This window comes from Dermacentor andersoni, chromosome 11, assembly GCF_023375885.2.
Source record: "Dermacentor andersoni chromosome 11, qqDerAnde1_hic_scaffold, whole genome shotgun sequence".
Taxonomy (NCBI): domain Eukaryota; kingdom Metazoa; phylum Arthropoda; class Arachnida; order Ixodida; family Ixodidae; genus Dermacentor; species Dermacentor andersoni.
Window position 1 is genome coordinate 92,175,777 of NC_092824.1, and position 25,227 is coordinate 92,201,003.

The following is a 25,227-nucleotide window of genomic DNA, read 5'->3' on the forward strand; positions in this document are numbered from 1 at the left end:
TCGTTATTTCCCGTCTCGCGAATTCTTTCTCTTGCGTCTGCGGCACTGAGCTTTTCTTTTCTTTTTTGTCCCTGTTACCGCACTCTCTCATCTCGATCTCTTCGTGCATATATGATGCTTTCTTGGGGATGAGTAACGAGGTTATATATGTTTGGCAGTGATAAAAAATAACGTCATCCGGCTGTTCTAAGCTACGCGAACGCGCGAAATACTCTTTCCGAGAAAGGAGAAACTAATGAACCTGCACTTGCACGTGGGGCAACGGCAGATGGAAAGCCATTCTGGCTGCGCTTCAAGAAATAAAGATGGGCCGAGAGGTTTCTTTATGGACTTCGTCTGTCACACCGTCAACACCGTTAGCTCGAAGGAGCGGCGGATGTGCATTACACCCTAATCCTGCAGCCCTTTTCGAGTTACCTTCTCCGTGGCCTTCACCCGACTTTCCCCCGACGCACCGTATACATAAGGGCCGCCCACACCGGGTATTTGCGGGTGGGACGTCAATCCATCCTCTGAGAACGTCACGGTATATTTGGTCTGGCGCTGTCGACTGTTCTGCGTCCATATTGCGCGATTTTGCTTTCCTTTCCTAATTGCAAAGAAAGTCCTGATTAATTGATTATGATAGATAGATAGATAGATAGATAGATAGATAGATAGATAGATAGATAGATAGATAGATAGATAGATAGATAGATAGATAGATAGATAGATAGATAGATAGATAGATAGATAGATAGATAGATAGATAGATAGATAGATAGATAGATAGATAGATAGATAGATAGATAGATAGATAGATAGATAGATAGATAGATAGATAGATAGATAGATAGATAGATAGATAGATAGATAGATAGATAGATAGATAGATAGATAGATAGATAGATAGATAGATAGATAGATAGATAGATAGATAGATAGATAGATAGATAGATAGATAGATAGATAGATAGATAGATAGATAGATAGATAGATAGATAGATAGATAGATAGATAGATAGATAGATAGATAGATAGATAGATAGATAGATAGATAGATAGATAGATAGATAGATAGATAGATAGATAGATAGATAGATAGATAGATAGATAGATAGATAGATAGATAGATAGATAGATAGATAGATAGATAGATAGATAGATAGATAGATAGATAGATAGATAGATAGATAGATAGATAGATAGATAGATAGATAGATAGATAGATAGATAGATAGATAGATAGATAGATAGATAGATAGATAGATAGATAGATAGATAGATAGATAGATAGATAGATAGATAGATAGATAGATAGATAGATAGATAGATAGATAGATAGATAGATAGATAGATAGATAGATAGATAGATAGATAGATAGATAGATCATCGATCGATCGATCGATAGATGGAATTTTAGAACTGTTCCGTAGCAGTGTTTCATAGAAGTACATATGTTATTGTAACACTTAAAATATATTATGCTGGTTTAGCTTGTGAAACATTGTTACAAGCTCAACAGGCGTGAGCGAGCCAAAGTTGCAGAAATTGGGACAAACGAGATGATGGGACCGTCTTGTCTGTATTTGTTCCTGCATGGATAGAATCCGCATACTCCAGTACCCCGCGAGAAAGTGAGCATGTTTATTTGAAGAGGAAGTTAAGAAGCCTGCTTCATTCGAATCCCGATCGGCGTCTGCGTTCCCCGTACTGCTTGCAACAGCTGGCAAGTAGGACTTGTCACCACTTGTTACGACGCGTGGAAACTTACGGAATGAAGCCCATGTTCTGTGCAGGCTTCTGCTTTGCTGAACCGGTGCACCAATGCGCGCATCCGCGACTGTTCTCCTAACGAATCCGATCAAGATTGCGAACATCGCGTCCAAGCGCGGCATTTACTGCCTAGAGGTTCCGTGCCCCTTAAGGGTGCTAACTTCGTTTTTAGGGCTTCTGCAAACGTTCAGGAGCGGTGTAACGTACTTCGAGTGCCCGCTTGCATCTATGAAGTACCGTACGATAGGAAACGGTATGGCCCGCTCTTGGGAGACTGCGCATATCTGCGTAAGCATAAGTGTGGCCTTCCGAGAGCTGCCCGGAACGCGAGCGAAACAGTCGGTTGCTGTTGCTGGTGGAGCTAGGGAGCGGGAACTTCGGTTTTACCGTCTGGTTTCTTCCTGGTAGTGGTCTCCGACGCTCAAGTCTAGAGGAGATAGTCTTCTTCTCGCTTTTATTTCTTTGTGCACGTTCTTTTTTTTTCTCTCTCTCGCTGCTTTTCTCTTTTCTCCTAAATGCTTTGCCAGGCGAAGCTGCCCGTAGGAGTAGGATGAAGTCAGAAAGAGAGAGAAAGCGTGGAGGAAGTGCAGGATGCGGCGATTCGGAAGAGGAGGAAGGAACTGCGACAACGAGATCTTCCATTGGCGACGCCGCGTAAACATTCTCTGGCAGCTGAAACTCCGAAGGGAGCGTCGTAAAGTTACAAGCTTAATTAAAGACGCGCCAGGGGGCCCTTGGAGCAGTGTGATGGGAGCTAGTGGAGACGGCGAGGGGTGCCAATAACCCGCCATGCTTTCACCCACGTACGAGAGTGTTTATTTAGGAACCCTTTTTTGCTGGGTGTCTGTTTCGTTTCTCACATGTTTATCACACCACCGCCCGCGTGTCGTGTCGGTAAGCTTTCGCATTTCTGCGCTGATCATTGCGGAGGAGCTCGCATAACGTTTTGCTGCATCGATGATCACCTGGGTTGCACTCAGTGATATTTCTCTCGACGCCGCCTTCGCACTACTTTCATTACATTTGTTCGCATCCTCCATTTTTAGACGAGTTTAGATGAGCACAACAAGATGCAGAGTGATGAATTAGTGAGCAGATATGCGAGTGTCGCAGTGTACATTACAGTGAGAGGCTACCGTAGTCCCTAAAAATAACCTATTTCTGCACACATCTTATATACATCTACAGGAAGAATGTCATGTGCGCACGATGCAGACTAACAAGTAACATCTAACGAATTTTGTGGTATGTGCTGGTCGATTTACATTCCACTGAACTTGGTGCCCAAACGAGGCAGCGAACCTGGGACCGTTAATATCTACGATGGTGCTGCTACAGTGCAGTACCAGCAGTCAAAAGTTCGACGAAAGTTCGTCTGCTGAGGCAACATGATGGCGAAGTTTCGGTCAATGACCAAGTCAAGGGGAAATAAGTATAGTGTGACCAAGAAACCCGTATGATCTCCGGAACTTCTCCGTTTGCTTCACCTTGACTTGATTAGTGACCGCAACAACTTCGTCAGCGCTGTGCCTTACGCCAGCTTAACAGCTTTCATGAGCCAAACTTTTTTTCTTTACTATCTGAAATAACTTTTGCGGATACTTTCCTTGCCTAATAAGTTTTGCCCGCCTACATCGCGCGTTGAGTCGTACCCTACGTGCGTGTACGACAGTCGTTCTCGCGCATATTACTCACGAGACGGTGGCTTACTTTCGTGCAGCTTCCGCATTGACAACACGGACCACATCATCGACGTGAACAAGGGCAACATCCCGTTCGAGTACGACCAGGTGAACATCATCTGCCCCGTCTACCGCACGGGAACCCAGGAAGAGGACGTCGAGCAGTACATCATCTACAACGTGAGTGTTCGCCTATACCGCGCCACGTTCTTGTTCTATGAGATGAGATTGTATAAAAAGTTAGATGCATCATGCACTTGTTGTTAAGCATCTCTCTCTCTCTGTGTGTGTGTGTGTGTGTGTTTGTAATGCAGAAAAAGACATTAATCTAGCAGCATGTATTATTGATGGAATGGTAACCACATACAGCCTGCATTATCAGAATCGTCTCACCGCTCGCGAAGCTCGTAACTTTGTGCTCGCTGGCGCTTTGCGGCTACCACCTGCACTGATAGTGATTTTAATGGCATTTTTGGTGTAACTGAAATAGATCGCTACAGGTGAGAAACAAGGCATGGCACTTACTGGCTGTGTGAGCTTGAAGGACAGTCTGTGCTTCTGACGAATGAAGTATTTGCATTTCCAGACAGTAAGGTTAAGTGAAGTAGCGATATCATTAAATTTGACAATAGATTTTGATATTGCGAGTGCCACAAGTTCGTTTGGATAATGCACGCACGCGCGCGTCTTTGCTCTCACAGGAATGTTATCTTAGTACTCGTTCGGCTATGTTCCAACGCCTCTCGCATCGGGTTTCCTCTTCTGTCTCTACATTAATCCGTGCCTCGTCTATATTTTTATGTTGAATAATGACTTTTAACGTGCAGTCTGCTCAATAGTTTATGAGGGAGGCCGTAGTGTAAAGTTTCGGATTAAGTTGGTCCACATCTGGTTCCCCTAAGGATCCCTAAGGACTCGAGTTGCACCAAAAGTATGGTACTCTAGCGCCTTTGCATTCCTTTGCTCCAATCGGAATGCTGCCGCTGCGTCCCGGAGAAGAACCATTGACCCCGTGCTCGGGAGTGCAACGCCATATCCACCCATACCTCGTGCGTTCTCCGAGTTGACCATTTTTTTTTTTTTTTTTCTCCTCGATATGCGTTTTCTACAGGGGAAGTCTTGTGCGCGAAGTGTCTGACCAGAGAAGCACGTTGTTTCGCTGCTGTTTGCTTTGGGGCTCATTAACGCGCACGCTCCGCCTGCGCCCTCTGGTAGACAAAAAAAAAAAAAAAGGTGACTCCTTTTTTTCCCTCTCCACTTTACAGGTGTCCAAGGAAGAGTACGATTCGTGCCGCATCACGAACCCGACGCCGCGCATCATCGCTGTCTGCGACAAGCCCCACCAGTTAATGTACTTCACGATCACCTTCCGCTCCTTCACGCCCCAACCGGGGGGGCTCGAGTTCAGACCGGGACAGGACTATTACTTCATCTGTGAGTACACACGCCCCCTATAATGTGAACACAATTCTTTTCCCCTATGCTTCGCCCGATGCTGTCTTTACACCCTTAAAGGAGCAGACCTCCCGCGTCAACCATAACAAGGGTGTTTCGACCCTTAAGGGATTGTGCTAGCTTCGATAGGGACGTTGGTTCCCTTAAGCAAGCAACCTTCTCTCCTTGTATTACCTTTTATTCCCTTTCCCCCTTTCCCGGTACAGGGCAGCCACACGGTACTTACAGTGGGTAACCTTCTTGATTTTACCTCTTTTCCTGCTTCCTTCCTGGGCCAAGCCGAGTATCGATGTTTATACCGTGTCTGCGCCGCCCTGTGCGAGTCCTGACAAGGATGTTTACACCCTTAAGGCCCTTAAAGGAGTAGCCTTCCTGAGCCAACGCGAACATCCATGTTGATACCCTTAGAGTAACGGCGTTTCTGTGCCAGCACTGGCTAGGATGTCTAACCCTTAAGGGAGCAATCTTCCTGGGCCACTCTAAGGGAGCAACATCACTGTATCGGCACGTGTTTATACCGTTAAGGAAGCAAGCAACCCTACTACGTCAGCCCTGTTATTGCGTCAGCCCTAATATCCTTTGAGTGTCGTTGTTAGCACCCAAAGGCCGCTGCAAAAGGCTTCTGATGTCATTGGCACTCTCAAGTGTGCCACGTACTTTTGGGTGCAGTTTCTGACCCTGAGCCGTCATAATCGCAGTTAATTTGGGCGTTTCGTATCGACGCATATATTGAAAGTAATATAAAGATGGTTTGACCAATATCCTAGTTTAGCTAGCTCCTGGTACCATACGGAATACACATCTAATCAACTTTCTAAATGCAGAAAGGCTGCACTTAAATTTCACAGCGCAGTAGCACATCGCTGCAACATAAGGTGCATCGCTATCGACAAGTAATAATAGTGTGCTACGACTTCAATAATACAATAAATAATCATAGAGGATATCATATACCAAAGGTAAACTCTGAGGTCCATTCGTTCCGATATCCGTTTTGATTTTTTTTTTGCTCTCGCTGTCATATCTTATGTTCAGAATTAAGTTTTCTTTTCGTGTACAAATCGTTAGTATTGTAAGTTTGTTGTAGGAATGTGTGATTGTGCTCATATATAATCAAAAACCCTATACAATGCCTAGGCACTTTAGGTTTTGTGAAATGAATAAATTACCACAAATAAATAATTCACCTAATTATTGTCTTGGAACCCCGTCCGGTTCATATGACATTAAAGAGGGAAGCTAAGGTTACAAAGCAATAGAACAGTAAAAGTAACAAGTACAGTGAGTTGTGATAATAGCATAAAGATACTCCGATTAACCGGCGTTAGCTAACGTCGCACGAAAAGTTTGTTGTCGCTGATGATTACGATACTTGGGCGAAGGTGTTTCCATTCCTAGGAAATGCGAGGGGGACAGGAAAAAAAAATGTTAATTAAATAAAAAAATTGAGGCGTAGCCCTTGATTCAGTGGCTTCGGTTCATTCTATAAAAGTTGTATTAGGGACCTCTTACTATGACCTCAGTTCCCTCGTTAAGCACACACTAAAAAAGAAAAACAAAACACTGCGCTAACAGCCCGGAGGCATTGTTTCGGCAAGTTCTGTAGTCGATGCATTGAGAGTGCCTTGACTCAAACTCTGCCCTCACTGCAGCGACCTCGACTGGAAGCGCTGAGGGCCTGCACCAGCGCATCGGTGGGCGATGCGCCACCCACAACATGAAGGTCATCTTCAAGGTCTGCTGCGACCCCAGCAAGAGTAAGTAAACTGCTTCTACTTTGCTTCTCTCTCGCGTACATTCCTGCACCCCAACGTCTCCCGCCTCACCTGATAATGTCACACTGCTGTCCACATTCTTACAATGCTACGGCTGCTTCGTAATCTGTCAGTTTTTTCTTGATCTTTCTATTTTTTTTCGTTAGCTTCTTCCTACTACTTCCTATCATGTATGTTGTGTCGCACCAATGCATATGATATGCACGAAGGGTTGCGCAGCGACGTGTGAGAACGTACAGACGCCATGCCTAAGATGTTTGATGTTCCAGGAGAGAGGTGAGATTAAGATGAGATTGAGCGAACGAAGCCACCACCCCTTCGATTTTCCTCACTAACATTGTTCGTGGAACGTCGGTGAGAGCAACGCCTGAGCTAACACTGAGAAAAATCATACAAAACGGAGGTACAGGAGACGTACGTCAATGCGGTTTTCATAATATCCAGACGCAAATTTAGTGAAACGTTTGTAGTAAATGTTTAATATCGGTAAATCAAATAGTAATGTTATTAAAGTTCTCCCTGCCCTTCAAACATAGGAAAGAATACGCAGAGGCGCGCGGAGGCGTTTGCATTTCCGACGAAAATTAAGAGGTTGACGTCAGTAGCTTTTGGCACAATACTGCGATCGTACATCATCGTACGTACACGCTCCCTTGCATTCAGTGATACACCGCGCGTAGTGCGAGTTAACTGAAAAGTTTTCCATAGAAGCAAGCGTCTGACGCATCTGTTCGACCACAAGTCTCGAAAAATTGGACCGGTAAGTGAGCCTGAGCCGAGGCTGAATGCAGATATCATCGACGATGATTATCAGTGTAAGCGAATAGCCGAACTTTTGTAGAAAGTTATTCGGTTTTTTGAAGGAACGATGCATTCGAAGGCGTAAGCTTAATTAATTTAATTTAATTATGGGGTTTTACGTGCCAAAACCACTTTCTGATTATGAGGCACGCCGTAGTGGAGGACTCCGAAAATTTCGACCACCTGGGGTTCTTTAACGTGCACCCAAATCTAAGTACACGGGTGTATTCGCATTTCGCCTCCCTCGAAATGCGGCCACCGTGGCCGGGAAAAGGCGTAAGCTTGTTGTTGTGAGAATATCCAGGTAGCGTTTCTTGTTTCATTTGGCAATTTCGCAGAGAACAGGCCCGTTATCCTGCACATATTCAGCGTTAGTATAGGTGGATTTACATATAAGCCGATTCGTCATGCGCGTGTTGTCTCCAACGGCGCGAGCTCCTGCGTAGAAGGCGACTGCCACACTTCTCCCTCGCAGCCGCCACAGGAGAGAGGGCGGTGGGGTTAGAGGAAGGCTCTCTTCCCTGAGCGCTCCACCACAGAATGTAAACGTTGGGTGCGGGCGTCCCAAAGATCCTTGAACAGACGGTGTTCGGCGACGAACGCGCTCTGCAGCTTGGTTGTGCGAGAGTATGGATCACTTTGCATCGTCACCTTATTTGTGCGGGTGATGTGAAAGTCCTTAACTACCGAGCACGAAAAACGTATTCACGTTAAGAAAACTCAGTGTCCTTGTACTCTGTGAAGAAGGATGACCAGCGAAGCTGTGTACGTGGGCCTCTTAATGGCGAACTACACCTCCGCCGCGGACCGGCCCGGCATCGCACTATCTTCGGGATCGGCCCACGTATGGGGGAGTGCTTAACGCCTACCTCGCCTCCGCCGCGGGTCGGCCCGGCATTGCATTATCTTCGGGATCGGCCCACGTACGGGGAGTGCTTAATGCCTGCTTCACCTCCGCCGCGGGTCGACTTGGCATTGCTCAATCTTCGGGATCGGCCCACGTATGGGGAGTTTTTTGCTTACCACGCCAACGGCACGAAAATTTCCCTGGAAGGTAGAGGTATACAGCTTCGCTGTAAAAAAAATACCCTTCTGTTTCCTCCCACGCAGGCACGACGGCATCCCGGCCGCGCTCGACGACGACAAGCACGGCGCTGCCGCCGGTCGTGCCGTCCTCGGTTCCCCGCGACGAGCTGCCCTCGGACCGGCGGCGGCCGTGGGCGACCAACGCGACACGTCCATCGCTGCCCGCAGGGCCTGCGGCCCGACCGCGGGCGCCGTGGCTGCCGCCCACGGCAGTGCCTGAGGAGTCCCCGCTGCCTCCTCCGCGGCGGTGGCCCGTGTTCCCGCCTCGACCGCCGCCGCACAGGCCCATCAAGACGTACGACGTGCCCGTGGCGGATGGCAAGCAGTCTTCCAAGAAGACCGCCGGTACGTGCCAGCTCGCGCCGGTGGCGCAGCTCGCTGATAGAGTCTTAGCAGAGAGATTTAGCGTGTCCGGTATTCGGGCAAACGCAGGTGGACTGGGCTTTGAGGGGGAGGCGTAAGCGCGAGCGCCCTAGAGTCAGAGCACCCTGCATGGTGCAGCCACCTCGTGGCGCAGAGCTCTAACAGACAAAAACAGCTAATACTGCACTAACCAAATGTATTCTACTTCGCAGCTGGTGGGAATTTTCGGCAGTGGCGTAATCGTGCTGCTGCCGGAAATTTATGTTTACAGCAAAGTAAAATACACTTGGTTACTGCACTATTAGCTGTGTTTGTCTGGTCGAGTTCTGCCCGACCAGGTGGCTGCACCATGCAGGCCACTCAAGTTTACGACTTCTCCCCTCCGCCCCAACGCCCAGTGCGCCTGCGTTTACCCGAATATCGGACAAGCTAAAGCTGTCTAGTTTGTTTACAGACTTCTTGTCGTTTTGCTGATTACCGGGTTACCAGAGGTAAAACATGAGCAGCTGAGTTGGTGGCGCCATCTGATGGGGCAGAGATGGACTACACAAATACAGAGGTGTTATTGCAGTAACCAGGCATATTGTACTTTAGTGCTATTGTAAATTTTCGGCCGCGGCATAATCGAGAGCATGTTTCCTGTTTCAATGTTTCTTCGACAAACACTTACGGAACATGAAAGCGTGTCCATAAGGCATTGTAGTTAGGCAAAGTGTCACAAGATGTCGCTACTAGCATTGTTGCTGCTGTGCAACTCTCCAGTAACTTGGCATTATGCAAACACCTTTGGATATAGAGGAATACCGGAGACGCTAAAGCTCTGTATTACACTGAGCCAAGGCTATAATAAATGTAAATGTGGGAGAGCACAATGAAAAGAACGCATAGGCAAGAGATGCACATCTGTTTGCTTAATGAGTGCTGATGAAACAGGAAGGTACGTTACATCTAAGCCAGCTATCTCAAGACACAGTTAAGAAGCAGCACACAAAACCTACAGAAAGAAATAGAGTATGAAGAAGACAAAAAGCAAAGCTAAGCCGAAGAAGCATTACTGTATATATGCATGACAATAGAAGTTCAGGCCCACATTGAAATGGAAGCACAATTTAAGTTGAGTGTATTCTTTTAGGATTTCAAGAATGATATGACATCTGTGCTTGCACATAAAATAGTGTTTGCAAGAACGTGCAAGTCAAAACGAATTAGTTAGGAAGGAAATTTCATAAAGCTTGCCAAAGCACCTTTCTGTTTATAGGGGCATATCACTGAGCAAATATTTTGATTGCAGAAAAATCATGTTACACCTGTTGTTCCATGTCCCACTCACTGTGTTCATACGTATTTGTGTTCAATATGCCCTTCATGCAAGACAACATCAATCAATTAGCGCACTTTCACTGTTCTTTGTTGAATTGGTTTTTCACTATGGGAAGTTGGTTTCAGTGAGAAAACAGAACATTCCTAATGCAAAATGCTATGACACACTAAGAAAACATCACCAAATAAGACGAATTGAGATAGAGGTGAAATATAGGAAAAACGACGTGGAAGTCAATCACACAACAAATTAGTTAACGAGAAGAAAGGGGGTTAACCGAGGGTCCCGATTTTTATTAGTCATATCATGAGAAGCCAACAAACACTGACACCAAGAACAACATAGGGGAAATTACTTGTGCTTAATAAGTGGAATGAAGAAACGATAAATTAGTGGAGGTGAAAGTGGATGAAAAAACAACTTGCCGCAGGTGGGAACCGAACCCACAACCTTCGCATTTCGCGTGCGATGCTCTACCAATTGAGCTACCGCGGCGCTGTTTCCCCATCCACTTTCTTGTGTGTTTTATGTGTACTAGTAAACCCTGGGAGTGTTAGCCAGCGCCACCACTCATAGACCTTGGCGGCGGACGTGGAACGTCCTTGTTGCCGCAGGCGTCACGAGAACGTGATCTTTTTGGGTGAAGGCAACTGGTCAATAAACCCACGTATGCTACCTGAAGGCATCAATGTTGCCGGATTCGAGACCCTCGTTATGTAATAAACGAGAAGAAAGGGGGTTAACCGAGGGTCCCGATTTTTATTAGTCATATCATGAGAAGCCAACAAACACTGACACCAAGGACAACATAGGGGAAATTACTTGTGCTTAATAAGTGGAATGAAGAAACGATAAATTAGTGGAGGTGAAAGTGGATGAAAAAACAACTTGCCGCAGGTGGGAACCGAACCCACAACCCACCTGCGGCAAGTTGTTTTTTCATCCACTTTCACCTCCACTAATTTATCGTTTCTTCATTCCACTTATTAAGCACAAGTAATTTCCCCTATGTTGTCCTTGGTGTCAGTGTTTGTTGGCTTCTCATGATATGACTAATAAAAATCGGGACCCTCGGTTAACCCCCTTTCTTCTCGTTTATTACATAACGAGGGTCTCGAATCCGGCAACATTGATGCCTTCAGGTAGCATACGTGGGTTTATTGACCAGTTGCCTTCACCCAAAAAGATCACGTTCTCGTGACGCCTACGGCAACAAGGACGTTCCACGTCCGCCGCCAAGGTCTATGAGTGGTGGCGCTGGCTAGCACTCCCAGGGTTTACTAGTACACATAAAACACACAAGAAAGTGGATGGGGAAACAGCGCCGCGGTAGCTCAATTGGTAGAGCATCGCACGCGAAATGCGAAGGTTGTGGGTTCGGTTCCCAACTGCGGCAAGTTGTTTTTTCATCCACTTTCACCTCCACTAATTTATCATTTCTTCATTCCACTTATTAAGCACAAGTAATTTCCCCTATGTTGTCCTTGGTGTCAGTGTTTGTTGGCTTCTCATGATATGACAAATCTAGTTTGTTATTCAAGACAGAAGTGGAAAAGGAATAAGAGTAATGAGAATCCTATAGGAATTAAGGAGCTTGTCTGCACTTGATATAGCCATGGAAGAATGGGGTAAGTCAATTCTGCAGAAGCTTGCAAGGTTTAGGGAAGTTCATGCACTTTGTTCACCTTGTGGTCTTTCATAGAACTGATTTGCTACAGTCAGTCTTCCTGTGGTTTGAGTTTACTATTTCAGCCTCACTGTGCAATCTTTTATCCTCATGGTTAGCTCAGATGGTAAAGCAACCACCTCACAAAATCGTCAGTTCTGTGTTTGATCCCCAGATGAGGACAAATTTTCTTTAACTATGATGCATGCTTTCTGAAGCATTTGGGGGAATTTCCTTTGTAGCTTAGGGCTAAAGTTGGGTGGATGATACATAGAACTTTCCCTGAACTTCTCATCGAGCACCGTGAAACAGTTTTTGCACTTCCTTGAACAGAGAGTAACAATTTCCCTTTCACACGCTTGTGATGCGCTCAGTGGTCATTTTCTTGCTTCTATAGGTTTCATACCAACATCATGTGCATCTCATGTTGCACGACAGGTGCTGAATGCCTGTTGAGATAGCAACAGAACGTTTTACCACAGGCTACAAGGGAAAGTTAAAGATTTATTGCTTTGTTCAGATTGGAGAAATCAGCTTGATAAATAGAGAAGGTTCATGGTAACGTATGAGAGGTACTATAGGCCAAAGAAGATATGGAATGTCTCACAGAGTTGAAGGGATACAAGAGAAGAATGTTCAGATATGTTTGATTGATAGATTATTGCTCTGGAATATCTAATAGGGGTCTCTTAGGTAGAGCAGAGGAGATGCAAAGCAGAAAAAATGCAGTAACACTGGGTCCATGGCACATTACATTTTAACGCTTTGGAGAGCTGCGTTGAAGTTGCAGAAAACTGTCCATTGTTGCAGTCGCTCATGGCTATTGAATTCAAGTGCAAAAAGCTCTGAACCTATCAAAGTGGTCATACATGATGTCTTGAACTTGATTTCTTCATATTTCACCGGGATGATGACTGCGGTCACAGAACTGTTGAGTTTCACCTAACCATCTGTGTTGACATGCTGCCAGGTTTTGTGCAAGTTGCAAATAGGTTGCAAGCTTGCTTGCCTTAAAGCTTGCAACAATGCTCCAGCTCTCTTCGTTGTGCCTGAAATAGTCAGTTGTATTTCAGGCCAGTGCAGGCACCACAATGGTGCCGACAGTCATGTAGCAGGCGCGAATTATATTGACAAGTTTGCCTGATGTCGCGTGATGGTTTTGGCAAATGCTCATTGTGTCCTGATTGGTGGCGTGCAAGTAAGATGATGTGAGGGAAGCGAGTCAGATGCTGAATGTGTGCTCTCAGTGCATCAAAAGTGACATAGACTGCAATAGGATAATCTCTGGCAATGACCACTGTCGTAATTGAAGGCGTACTTCTTGGGAAACCAAAGCACATTTTGAGTGCTCGGGCTTTTACACTGCAGAATCTGCGGATATCTGTGGTACAAGTAAGCTGTACAAGTAAGCTGTATTGCAGAAAGAACAAAAATGGTGCATTATATAATTGCAGCATAGATGGCACTAAAGGGCCCCAAGACTTTCTGCCAAGAAGTCAGAGAAGGTCCATAATAAGTTTAGTTTGTTACATAGGAGATATGAGGGCTCCAGGACAAGTTCCTGTTGATGACTCCAGCGCTACCACGAGATTTGTGATAACAGATCGACATGATCGGTACCACAGTTGCGTTGCAAAACTGAAAAAAAATGAAGTGTAGGCCTTCATTATCACTGCTTATCATCAACCATTCTTTTAAAACGAAAGCTAAACATTAAAAGACTTTTGGTAGTTGCTGTCTACTTCTTTTGCAATAATTTCAAGCTGGCTTGTTAACAAAGGAAACAATGAGTAAAAATAAAGTCTGCTTTTTGTAGGGCACACAGAGCAGTACTGGAAATGTAGACATGGCAAAACACTGTAGGTGTACTTAGCAGACACATCTTAATTGTAGGGAATTACTGCAAATAATCCATCTCTTAGCAATTATCAGATATGTACAGAAGTACACCAATGTGAATTGTGTGTTGCTGAAAATAAATTGTCTCAATTTCTGCTGCATTGTATTTGCTGCTCACATTCTCCTTTCAGAAACGATTGTTATAACATAAGTGATCTACCTCAGATTCTCTTATGAGGGATGACAGAGCTAATTTCCCCTCCCCTGCTTTTCTGCAGAAAACCGAGACAAGCTGCCAAACGAAACGAGAGCCAAGAATGAGGAGCTTGTAAACAGGGCCTCGTCACTGGTCTCAGTACGGTGGGCTGTTCCGCTGACCACATTGCTGGCTGTGCACTTCAATGTCATCCTGACAAGAACAAGATGAAACAGTCGCCACCTCGCATCGTTGTCTGCACCATGTTGTGAATGTTTTAGATCAACCCTCTGCTCAGCCACTGCCACTAACGGACAAAATGAGTGAGCTGGCAGACTAGCAGACAACAGCAGTCACCTGGTTACAAGTGGCATGAGCTGCTGAACGCTGCGTTGTCCACATTGTGTGCTGTGCACCGAGAAGACTGTTCTGTTTCGAACATTCTTTATTGCGTTAGGCTGAAAACGTCTGCACCCGTGATCGCGCTTTCACGGCGCTGTGGCACTGCAGGCTAGGACTTTCAAGCACTGAAGTACCATCTATGGTCGTCGACATCATCTGGTCAGTCAATGTGTTTTCTTGTGTTTATGGGAACAAGAGTGGTGGCACGCCTGTGCGGATGCCAGTGTTGTGTGCAGCGTGATGCGCCGAACATTTTCTGACTGGTCTTTGGCAACTTGACAGTGTTGTGTCCTGTGCTGGCAGACGGCGACACCTGTGACCCAAGAACAGTGGTGTTCTCCCTGCGGCGCCCTCTACTTAGTGGCCATTTCATGTCTTGTCTAAGGAAAAAAATTGACTTCTCATTTGTTTTTATTCCTTTCTCTTTTTCTTTGCCCGGTCACGGCCTATGTATCTGGCAGGTCTGTCAGCACTTCATCTCACTCTGCTGATTCTGGGTTGTGACCCACAATGCCTAAACTTGTTCTGTGGGCGATTGCGCTACTGCAGTGCTAGTTTTGCCTTGTTGACTTCGGGAGGAGCGAAAGAGGTCTTCAGTGCATGCCCGTCCAAGCCAAGCGGATGGCGGCTTCAAAACTGAGATGGCATTTCATTCCCGTGTGGAAAAGCAAACGCAGAGTCGCTAGCGTGGAGCACCGTCTCACTATTTCCAGTGGCAGTTAGCACTTGGTGTCACTTTTTGGTATACATCTGCACATAGTGAAACTCGTGTTAGTGAACTGAGTGAGTGAGAAAGATTATCGCATTCATAATTTGTTTTATACTTCAAGAAGGGCGTGAATGCTGAGTGGCAAAGTAAATGGATTTAAGTCTCAGAGCACTTACGGAAGAGGGCATGAAGCTGAGTTAATGACTATCGGAAGGTGCCAGCTCTAAACTGTATGATGTAAAGTTACAATGCATTTAAGGCGCAAGGTTTGCAGGTTAGAAAAAAAGGTAAATATTTTCTATCTCTATGAATTGAAACACCAAAGTTGCAGGGAGCAGAGTTTTCAGTTTCCAGTGTTTCGCACTACGTGCATCTCTATGCCGACCTTCAAGCCCCTGTCACTGCACTTTATTGTTGAGCAACAGTTCTGCATGTACGTCACAGCCTCAAAATCAGGCACATGTGCACAGCTGATTTCTTACCTGCTTGGAACTACTTGTGTAGCGTGCAGTGTTTGCATGGCTAGTTCATAGGTTGCCTGAAGACAGAGCTCTACTGATGCGATGCTGCGTGTGCTATAACATAGAATCTCTATGAAAGTGGACCATTCTTGTGTTAATCTTTGAAGTGCAGTGCCAAAAGTAGTCATAGTGGACTACTGGTAGCTAGCCAGTAATCGCATTTTACAGAAAGTGCATATTTTTCATGTTTGCAAAGTGCCTTACACGCATTGAAATGGCAGCACCAGTAGCAGCAGAGCTTTTTCACTTAGATGGTCCTACTGGCTTTCATAACAATCTCAATTTTCTTTTTTCTGGGGAGATGGGGTCTCTGTCAGCACCAACAGCTGTGCATTTAGATTTCATCCCAGCTAAATATCTTCTCTGGTTGTAAAGAGTTCAAGGTAGGATCATGCAGCCTTTTTGAAGTAGGTTTTTGGAAGGATGGCTAATGTATTCATGTTAGACTTGATCAACCTGACTTGCTATCCGACCTTATATTGCACTATAATATTTGATTACAAGTTCCAAGATGTTCAGAAAGATGCGCCTGAGGAGTACTCTCATTTTATTATTTCACGAACTTAAATCACGAAAATGAAATTTTTAGGGATGTAGCAGCTGTCACTTCTTGCCAACCCCTCTCCCTTGAATAGTCCTTTCCTCAGCCTGGAAAACGATACACCTCAGATCAGGAGGCAAACAAGCCTTATCCATTCCTCATATTTGTGTGCTGTCACTGGCTACAGTTAATGTGTGTCTATCACATAATATTGCTGGAATGTGGCTTAACTGTGCTTTGTGGACCACCGCCGATTGCTTTTTGAAGTTGTGTAACTGCACCATGTAGGTTAGGTAGGCAGCCCTTGGTAATCTTTTAAGCTGTTTCCCTGTCTGCAAATACACTGACTGAGAAACTCTGCTCCCTAAACTGTTGGGCCATGTCTTATATGTCACGATGCATGGTTGATAAAGAAACACTGAAGGTAAAGAGAAAGATATTCAGCAAGATTGTCCTTATGACGATTGTTTTCATTTCCATTACAACATTCACTTGAGTAGCCCTCATTCGAAGTATGTCTAATTTCAGTAGTATCTGGCATTGCTTGGAAGCAATAGGCCTGAACATTTAAATGCTAATGTTCAGGGTAAGTGAGCTGCAATGTTGCATTACATAAAACTGTGAGACAAAAATAAGCTTGCACCTAGTCAGCGGCTTTTCGGCATTCATGTATGGCATGTCATGTAGCATGGCATGCAGCTGTTTGCAGGCATGAAATTTCATTAAACATGTTAGTTCTTATGGGAATTGTGTATTTGCTCTTTGCCAAACTACTTACGTTACATATTTTTCTAAAGAACCAATGGAAATGTGTGAAAGCTCTTGGCACACCATTTGCATATTTCACACCTGCCATTGATTAGTAGTGCTTACAGTTGCAAATTCATGTTCAAGGCAACCTCTGCTGCATCTGCACTTGCAGTGATGCTGGCAGTTATATTTTAGCAACCATGCAACATAGCCAAATGCTATCATACTCTTGGTTACGAGAAGCTCTTTCAGAATTGGTGTTTGAAATATTTGGGTTAGTCTGGTGTGTGCAAAGCATCTCTTTTCACTGAGATGAGACTGTGTAACCATGATAGTATGACTTTTGTGCAAGTTCGTGATTGCACATAACAGTCTGCTCCACCGTGACTTATATTTTTAGGAATGAACACCAGCACATGCCAGCTCAGTCTGATTTAATAGCAGTAATCAAGTCCTGACTAAACTGGTGGTTTTTGATGCCATTAATGCGGCACCGTTTTTCTTTTACTAAAAGCCAAATACGTTTGCAGCCATCTTTTTCTGTAGTTTCGTTTCTCAGTAAGATGAACTTGAATGGGGAAAAGCTAGTATGGCGACTTTGCCCTGAGATCCTTGTGCGATGTTAATATATTCATTTTGAAACTGTCCCGTGTTCCTTGCGCCTTAGGAACACCTGTGCCAGCGTGCTTTTGAGTGTATTGTGTGTGCAGAGAGAAGTGAATGTGTATACGTGTATGACTGAGTGGCAGCTTCCTTCAGATCTCGATGTGGCATGCTTCACTGTGGCCACTTGTGCTAAAGCCATATTGCTAGTTCTTTTAGGGTCTTGCGAAGGTCCCGATATTTCCCTTTAGAGAAACAGGTATGTACAAACATACTAGCAGTCTCTTCTTAAATGGAATTATTTTCCAGAATCAAGATGTCTGTCTGTGGGAAGACACATAATGAATAACTGAAAGGTCAGAATTTGCATTCTGCTTTGGTAGTATAGTTATTAATAATGGCTGTATTTTTTCTTTGTACATAATTGCTACTGATGAAATCATGCGTCAGGCTTTCATCTCTATATGGGGTTTAATAGCTTGGCACTTTTCCTGTGTCATCCATATAAATATTCACTGAACCTTGAACATCTAACTGCAAGTGAAGCAGTCATGCCACACATGTTGCTGCTTTTTAAAGCTGCTGTTGTGAGCTTTGTCGCAGCTTCCAAATGTTCAGTCACTTCGGCTTATGTATGCGTTGCTGAGCGGTACACAGCAAGTACAAATGCCCCACAGTGAAGCATGCCATACTCGTTCTATCAGCATCAGCAAATGAGGGGTGAGAAAGTTGAGCTTTGTTGATGGTGCGTTTGTGTCAGCACGAGTGTTGGTTATATAATTGTATAAAAACAGCAGAGTATGACACTAGCATATGACATTGTCGGCGATACGCTCCATCTGAAGGTGTATCTAGGAATACGTTTTTTAATTTAATATATCTTCTCTTTTTTTTCACCTTGCGCGTGTTCTCTTGCAGAAGATATGGTTTGCCCTGCTGGACTTTTTTTTTTTTTTTTTGTCCTGCCAACCTTTCATTTCCTTACTTGTAGTCAAGTTTGTCATTTTTGCATTGAAGACCGAGTCGTCTGAGCCAAATGAATTGATGAAGCAGTCATGTTTAGATACTGTTCAAATAATTCCCTGTGGTTTAAACATGACCGCGCTGTGTGGACTGTAGATTTTGGGACCAGATTCGTTGACGTTACATGCACCATTTGTGTTCTGCCACTGTGTTAGGCAGAAACTTCTATGTACATGGGTTTGCTTGGAATTTAGACAGTGCATTGACAATTATTATCACGAGTACACTGAATTTATAGTATTTGCTTTTTGTCTGAGTACTGGTGGACAACCGTTTTACATGGTAGTCAAATTGACAGCTATCTGGAAAACTTTGAAGAATGAGCATATTGTTCTGGCGAATCATCTTACTTCTGTCTCATCAAAATATTCAGTGGTTTAGATACTTAATCTTTCACCTAGGTTTCACAGCGTGTTCCCACTGCAGGGCTAGCCTAATTGCGGCTATTTTATGGTACTTGATTTCTTATGTCATTATTGGAAGAGTAATTGGAAATAACTAGTTATAACTAGCTGTAAAACCAGGCACCTGTTGTGAGCCAGAGCATACCGCTAAAACGCATCTTTATCTAAATCTGCCGGAATTGTTTCGTCTAAAGCCTGCTGGCATTGTTCTCAGTAAGGCTCGAAGTCCTTCCTCTAGTAATATCATTGCGGTTCACAAAGTCTTTAAAATTGTGGCATCGTTCAACTTTGAAGAGCACTCTACCAACATTTATACTACTTTCTAGTGACTCGAATATCCCGGCTCTATTTATTTCTCTTGGCTGTTACCTGCGGTGCATACTTATTTACACAGTTTGAACAAGGGCCTTACTTGCAGCAGATACTCTCATTTGCGGATCTGAGAGCTCCGATTTCTTTGTTAGTACTTGGTATTTCGATGCGTGGAAAAAAGAAAATGGAAACGTCAGACAGTTTCTCTACGCTTCATCCTTGATCACTTTATGTTGTGGCACAGTAAAATAACGAGAAAAAAGAAGCCCTTTAAAATTTAAAGTTAGCCAATAGGAACAGCCCCGACTGCACTTTAACTTTCAATTCCGACGCCAGACCGCCTAGCATCGCAATCGTCTACGACCGGAGGTCACCTACTGGGTGTCCGGTAACATCAACAGCGGGTGGCATTACTGGCGCGGCAGCGAAGCAGTGCCGTGCTCTTACGGACACAGTGAATGTGACGTCATCGTGGCCGCCATATTGGTGTACCACGGTCAAAGCGAAAGGTTGCGAGCGAGCTTTTGTTTATCACGCAACAGCGTCACGTGGTTCTACTGTGACGACACGTTACGTCATCTGCGTCCGGCGTGGCACGACGTGCCCGATTAACCGCGCACTGTAACCACGGGGCACATCATACGGCATGGTCGGCGGATCGAAAGAGCGGGAGCGGTCTACTGCGTATTTTAGTTACTCGGTCTCTCTCTCACTTCCCGACAACTGTACAGAAATGGCAGAGAGTGTGTACAGCAGGTGCGTTGATCACGTGAGCTTTAAACCCGCTGCACGCATGAAGGCGGGTGAAGAAAGTTTTTGTTTTTTTGGTGCCGTGCACGGAAAGAGAGATTGTGACACGCGTTTATGGACGCACTGCACGTTGCTTGGTTTTGACGTGTCTGAAGAATGGCTGCGCTCCAGTCTGCGTGGTCCCCCCGTTTTTTTTTATTTGCAAATTCCTCGTGTGATATCGTTTTTTTTTTCTTTTGTTTGTTTGTATAAGCACAAACTAATAAGGAAGATGTTAATAAAGCTTTTTTTCCTGGTGAACTGGCTTCGGCTTTTTTGTTGACGGACCGGCCGTGTGCGAGCAGTGCAAGCCTGGCACATCTGTGTCACCTTGCCCCGCTAAATTGTCACACGCTGTGTCTCGCAACGGCTGGCTCGCACTGACGTTACGACCTAAGTAGAGTTCCTTTCCCTACCTATTCCTCGAAAGTGTGTGTGTGCGTGTGTGTGTGTGTGTGTGTAGTAAAGCCTCGTCATAATGTAGGTAAAGAGAGGAGTCATAATTACTTCGTTATATCTGTTACTACAAGTACTATTAGGCTCAGTGTGAGCTACAACGTGGCAAAGCGACCTGGAAGCGCGCTTTGCCACGCGATAGAGCGTTGCAGTTCATACTGAGCGCCATAGGCGTGCACTGTGAATCCCTATGGGGAGTTCAAGGAGAATTTGACTTCCTACATGATATCCCTCATTTCGTTATAACGAGGCTTTCGCATTAGATGCTTGAGGAGCCTAGTTTCTGAGCGCGAAGAGTGCTGGTACGAATCTCGGGGAACGAAGCAAAGAATGGACGTCCCAGGCTCCATTCCTGAGCAGGTATGTGACATTTTTCGAGTTAATAAATTTGAAAGCTCGCTGTTGGTTTGTCAGTCGCCTGGATGTTCTGAGCACCTTCCCTCAAGTGTCTTCGTTTCTCAGGGTGCAACGACAGGTGGGTAAGTAACCGCTGTGCACCCAATGACGCAGCCGGCTGGTGTGGAATGAATGAATTAATTAATTAATGCGTCCTGGAACAACCTTAAGGTTTGAGTGGCGGCGCACAGATACATTAAAAACCAAAGAACAAGATAAAACAAGGAAACGGAACTCTGGGAATATAAGTAACAAAAAACAATGAATAGAAACAGTAATGAAAAGGGGCGTACGTGTAACAAAACGCTGTATAAATACGGAAGAAAGAGGAGAAAGGTAGCTGAACAATGTGAAACTACGAAGCAACAACGCAAAGCTTGGAAAAGAGTGATGATGGTGAGTTATGAAAAATATTGAGATCATAAAAATAAGCGTCACAAAGATCCGGTATTATGTGGATGGTTGAGTGTTGGTGATGACAAGCAGGAACAGGGAAATGTCTACGGTCTCTCGTGGCCTTGCGGGTAATAATTGAACAATCAATTAATGAAGCACTCAAACCAATTTTTATTATAGTGCTAATCAGGAAGAACTATGGAGTTTTCTTAATAGTGCACTAATAAGAATAATAAATATTAATAATAATAATAAAGAGCGCGAACCGATCTCGCCAGAGTGAGAACTCTCCCTAGCGTGAAATTTGCTGCAATTGGTAAGACCTCGGACCAAGGGGCCGCCAAACGGACACCTCCGTTCCAAATAAGCAAACTATCTCTTTATTTATTTGCTTTTTCTTCTTTCATTTTAATATTTTTTTAAAATAAAATTTAGGCGCCCCGCGACCCCACTTTTGTATAAAGCCCAGACCACACGTACGCTTGCGGAGATTTATATCATGCAAGAAAGTGCTTAATCTTTCCTTTTTGTGTTGATCTAACAGCTCTAAAGATATAACACTTACGTTTATAGATATCGAACCATTTTGAAACACTGTCAATAACAAAGTACGAAGCGGTGTCTTCCGAGGCATCTATGAGATAGCCCAGTGAACACGTGTTGTCGCGCTCGTGGAAGCGCGTCTTTGTGGATGCAAGCCAGCATTCCTCGCGAGGCGCGGAAGGCGCAAGGCGCGTAGACGCGAACTTGCGCGCGTCCGCAAGCGTACGTGCGGCCCTGGCTTAAACTCAGTTCCCGCGCAAATTTCAAGTCCTCGTGACGTCACAATCTCGGGCTTTTCGATTGGGCGCTCCGATTGGTCGAGCGCTTGATCTCGCGCCACCATCCCCTGGCGGCGAGAGCGGAACCTGCGCCGTGCTGCGTCCGAGCGGGGCGACATTCGGCTTCAGAGCTCGAGCCGATCGGTGCGGCTGTCGTGTGGCTGCTGGGAGTTGCGCGTGCCTTTCAGGTTTGCCATCTTCTCGCTTCCTAGCGGCGGCGAGGTGTACGTTGTCACTCTGCTTCGCATTTCCAGCGTCACCGCAGTGGCTCTGTCGTGTTGCCTTCTTCACGGATCACAGTGTTTGAGGAGAAGTTCCCCAGTTAGGAAGCAGGAATTTGCATAAAGCCGATCAAACTTCGTACGTGCGTGTGTGTGTGCTCGCGTCGACGTAGTGTATGCTTCTGCAACTGTTTCCTTCAACGAGTGGACATAAGGTCCCCTGGCGACGATCACAGACTTTCTTGCTTTCAGCACAATTGGCGACATCATGACCGATCGTTTGCTCGGATAATCGTCGGCTAAGCTCGGACGCCGCACGACCGCGCGCAGCGAGAAATTAGCGCCACGCATGCGCGCGGCGCAGACCTACGAGTTCGCATCTGCCGATCCGTTTCTTTAACCGTAGGTCGTGAGCCTCGTTTGTAGTTTCTGCAGCGTAGCGCCGGGCCAGCGCGATAGTGCTGATAACGCAGCTGTATCCGTAGTCGGCGCGCGCTAGGCACGACCTCTGGACGCAGGCGAATGTAGATTTGCTATCAGCGCCGTCACTCCCTGGCGATCATTCTGCCACACAACCTACGAATGAGATTCAGATCCGTTGATAATGAAACGGATCCAGAGGCGCGGACTGGCTATCAGCGGCGGCATGCTGTGCTCATGCGGGATTCATTTTTTTTTCCTTCCCTTCGATGCTGCTAGAAAGAGCACGGGGACGCATGGGGTCACAGTTGCCATGTTCCACTTACTTTTGTGCGCACCTGCACGTTGACGACGTGGTGAAAATTCTCCCTTCCAGCTACAGGGCCACACGAGAGCAAAGAAAGCTATGAGCACCGTAGTTCATTCAAGAGCGGCGATTATGGAAATGCAAGTAAAAAGATCTACACCGGCGGCGAGCTGAAGACAGGCGTGGTTTCCTTGGGAGAGGTTTGTTCTTAGGGAATTACTAATCACGGGGCCTGTAATTCAAAACAGTGCTGTACTGGCGGTACCATTCCTCAAAGCCGAAAACCTGCGACAAATTGACTGCGAAGCAGGGAGTATGTGTATTCCGAAAAAAACAAAAACAACCTTGCATATTTGGAGGCGCTCTTGTGCGGATAAAAATGGCTTTGCAAGGAAACTGCCGTGCAGATCGGAATGCTTCAGGGATATTACAAAATTCAAGGACTCCGCTTTCAAGTGTATTTTCGTCAGTGCACCCTTAGAAACTACCGCAACGTTTCTTTTTCACACTGAATTGCTGTCTGCATATGCTTTCTTGTACCGCTAAGTTGCAGATATACGCTTGCTAGTGATCCAGCGCTTCTCCTCGGATAGTGGCTGAGCGGTTTCGCCGTACGGCGATGGTAGTTGCTGATTAGACGAACACGAGGTCGCTGGTTCGATACCCGCGCTCGGTGTTTATATTTTTTTTCATTCCTGTGCTCAGCTCTTCTGATTGGCAGCAAATCGTTCTTACTTCATTGATTGCGTTATCGCGAGAATGTCGATTTTTGAAGTGCGCCTTGTAGAGTGACCAAGCTTTGCCCCAAAGCCTAATTACCGGTTACGGAGGGTTCTTAGCTATAGTCACGGATATTCAGATCCGCATGCCGGATATTTGGATGGCACTTTTGGATAACGCCTAGTCTTTTGTACAAAGCTCTTTTTCTTTTCTGTACGATATTAGCACTTTCTTTTAGTCATTTGCATTCCTTTCTTGTTTATCGCTATGTCTTTCCCGCGCTTTCAACGAACGCTCAGTTGTCAGACAGCGGGTATCTCGTATTTTGCTCATCTTGTGTAGATGTCGCTGGGCGACGCTGATCTTCATTAATTTCTTCTTTTTTGCTTTTGTAATTGCATGCAGTCAATAATCGTACAAACTGAAAGAGTGATATCGTGATTATACCTAAAATGACTAGGCACTATGGGGAAAACCAATGTAGATAATTGCTACAAGGGAATTAGTTTTCATGGAGTAAGTAATTACTTAGTAAATCAGTTGCGATTGGAAATGGCGTCATCGTTACCGGGCTTTTTCACTGTTATTTTTTTTCCAACGGCAGCTGCACCCCAAACAACACGACAAACTACCTCGAGGGACGTCCGTGATGTCACCACCAGAGTCGATCATCGTCGCTGCTACAGCTGTAAACACGAGATGCATTCCTTGATACTGTTATGGTGTCGTGGCACTGAACAAGTGTGAACATTACCAGAAAAAATTTATAACGTGTAAATTTCTTTTAGGGTGGAGGCGAGAGGGGGGGAGGGGGCTTTTGCAATTCGCAGTAAAGGCGCCGAACGTAATACGTCACCGCACGTATCGGAGCAATCGGTGGTCTGTTCAGAGTGCGGAACTTTTTACCATGCGATAAAAAATGCCATTCGATTCGTCTGCACTTTCTGAACTAGTTCACGAAGTGCTGCACAACTTGATTGGTTTCAACATGGCGGCGTCTTCGCGTCGTCATTCGTTTCACCCAGTGCAGGCTTCGTGCAAAACGATTGCACAGTACTCGCTGCACTCGTCATAAAAGTAGTGCAGCGTTGGTGTAGCAGGGATTCTTGCCGGTTCCGCACGGGCAAAAAATGTCACTGAACCGACAGGAACTAGTTCGCAAAATACAGGGCGAATCGAATAGACTCGTAGATTGCAGATTGATAGCGCAGTGGATAGTACACCCGACTTTCAAATTTAGGTCCTACATTGCTGCAGAGACGTCCGTCCCCACTTCGTGAATATTCGGCTCAGCTCTTGTGTTTAGCAGCAACTTTTTCTCTGTACGTCATTGGTTGCGTCATCGGTAGAATGTGAATATTTCGTGAGTTCGAATTGGGCGCAGTGATGACCGGTTGGCCAAGTTAAGCTTTAAGCGCTTATTGGGCTAACCTCCGCACGTTTTGCCCACATTCCTATGTAACACCTAATGTGTTGCTAAGCTTAGGTTTTCCATC

The 25,227-nt window shown here is 45.3% G+C and overlaps 1 protein-coding gene and 1 non-coding gene across 2 annotated transcripts in view; one reads left to right on the forward strand and one right to left on the reverse strand.

Moving 5' to 3' along the window:
* Ephrin (ephrin) overlaps positions 1-20,255 on the forward strand; it is a 280,306-nt gene extending 260,051 nt beyond the window's left edge. Inside the window, exons 2-6 of the mRNA XM_050185747.3 lie at positions 3,477-3,618; positions 4,704-4,872; positions 6,546-6,650; positions 8,580-8,900; positions 14,023-20,255. Of these exons, the coding sequence (XP_050041704.1) occupies positions 3,477-3,618; positions 4,704-4,872; positions 6,546-6,650; positions 8,580-8,900; positions 14,023-14,171 (886 nt within the window). The 3' untranslated portion in view covers positions 14,172-20,255. The remainder of the gene's footprint in view (positions 1-3,476; positions 3,619-4,703; positions 4,873-6,545; positions 6,651-8,579; positions 8,901-14,022) is intronic.
* Positions 10,662-10,734, reverse strand: TRNAS-CGA (transfer RNA serine (anticodon CGA)). Its single transcript has one exon. It is a non-coding gene; the product is annotated as a tRNA-Ser (tRNA).
* Positions 20,256-25,227: the final 4,972 nt, after the last annotated feature.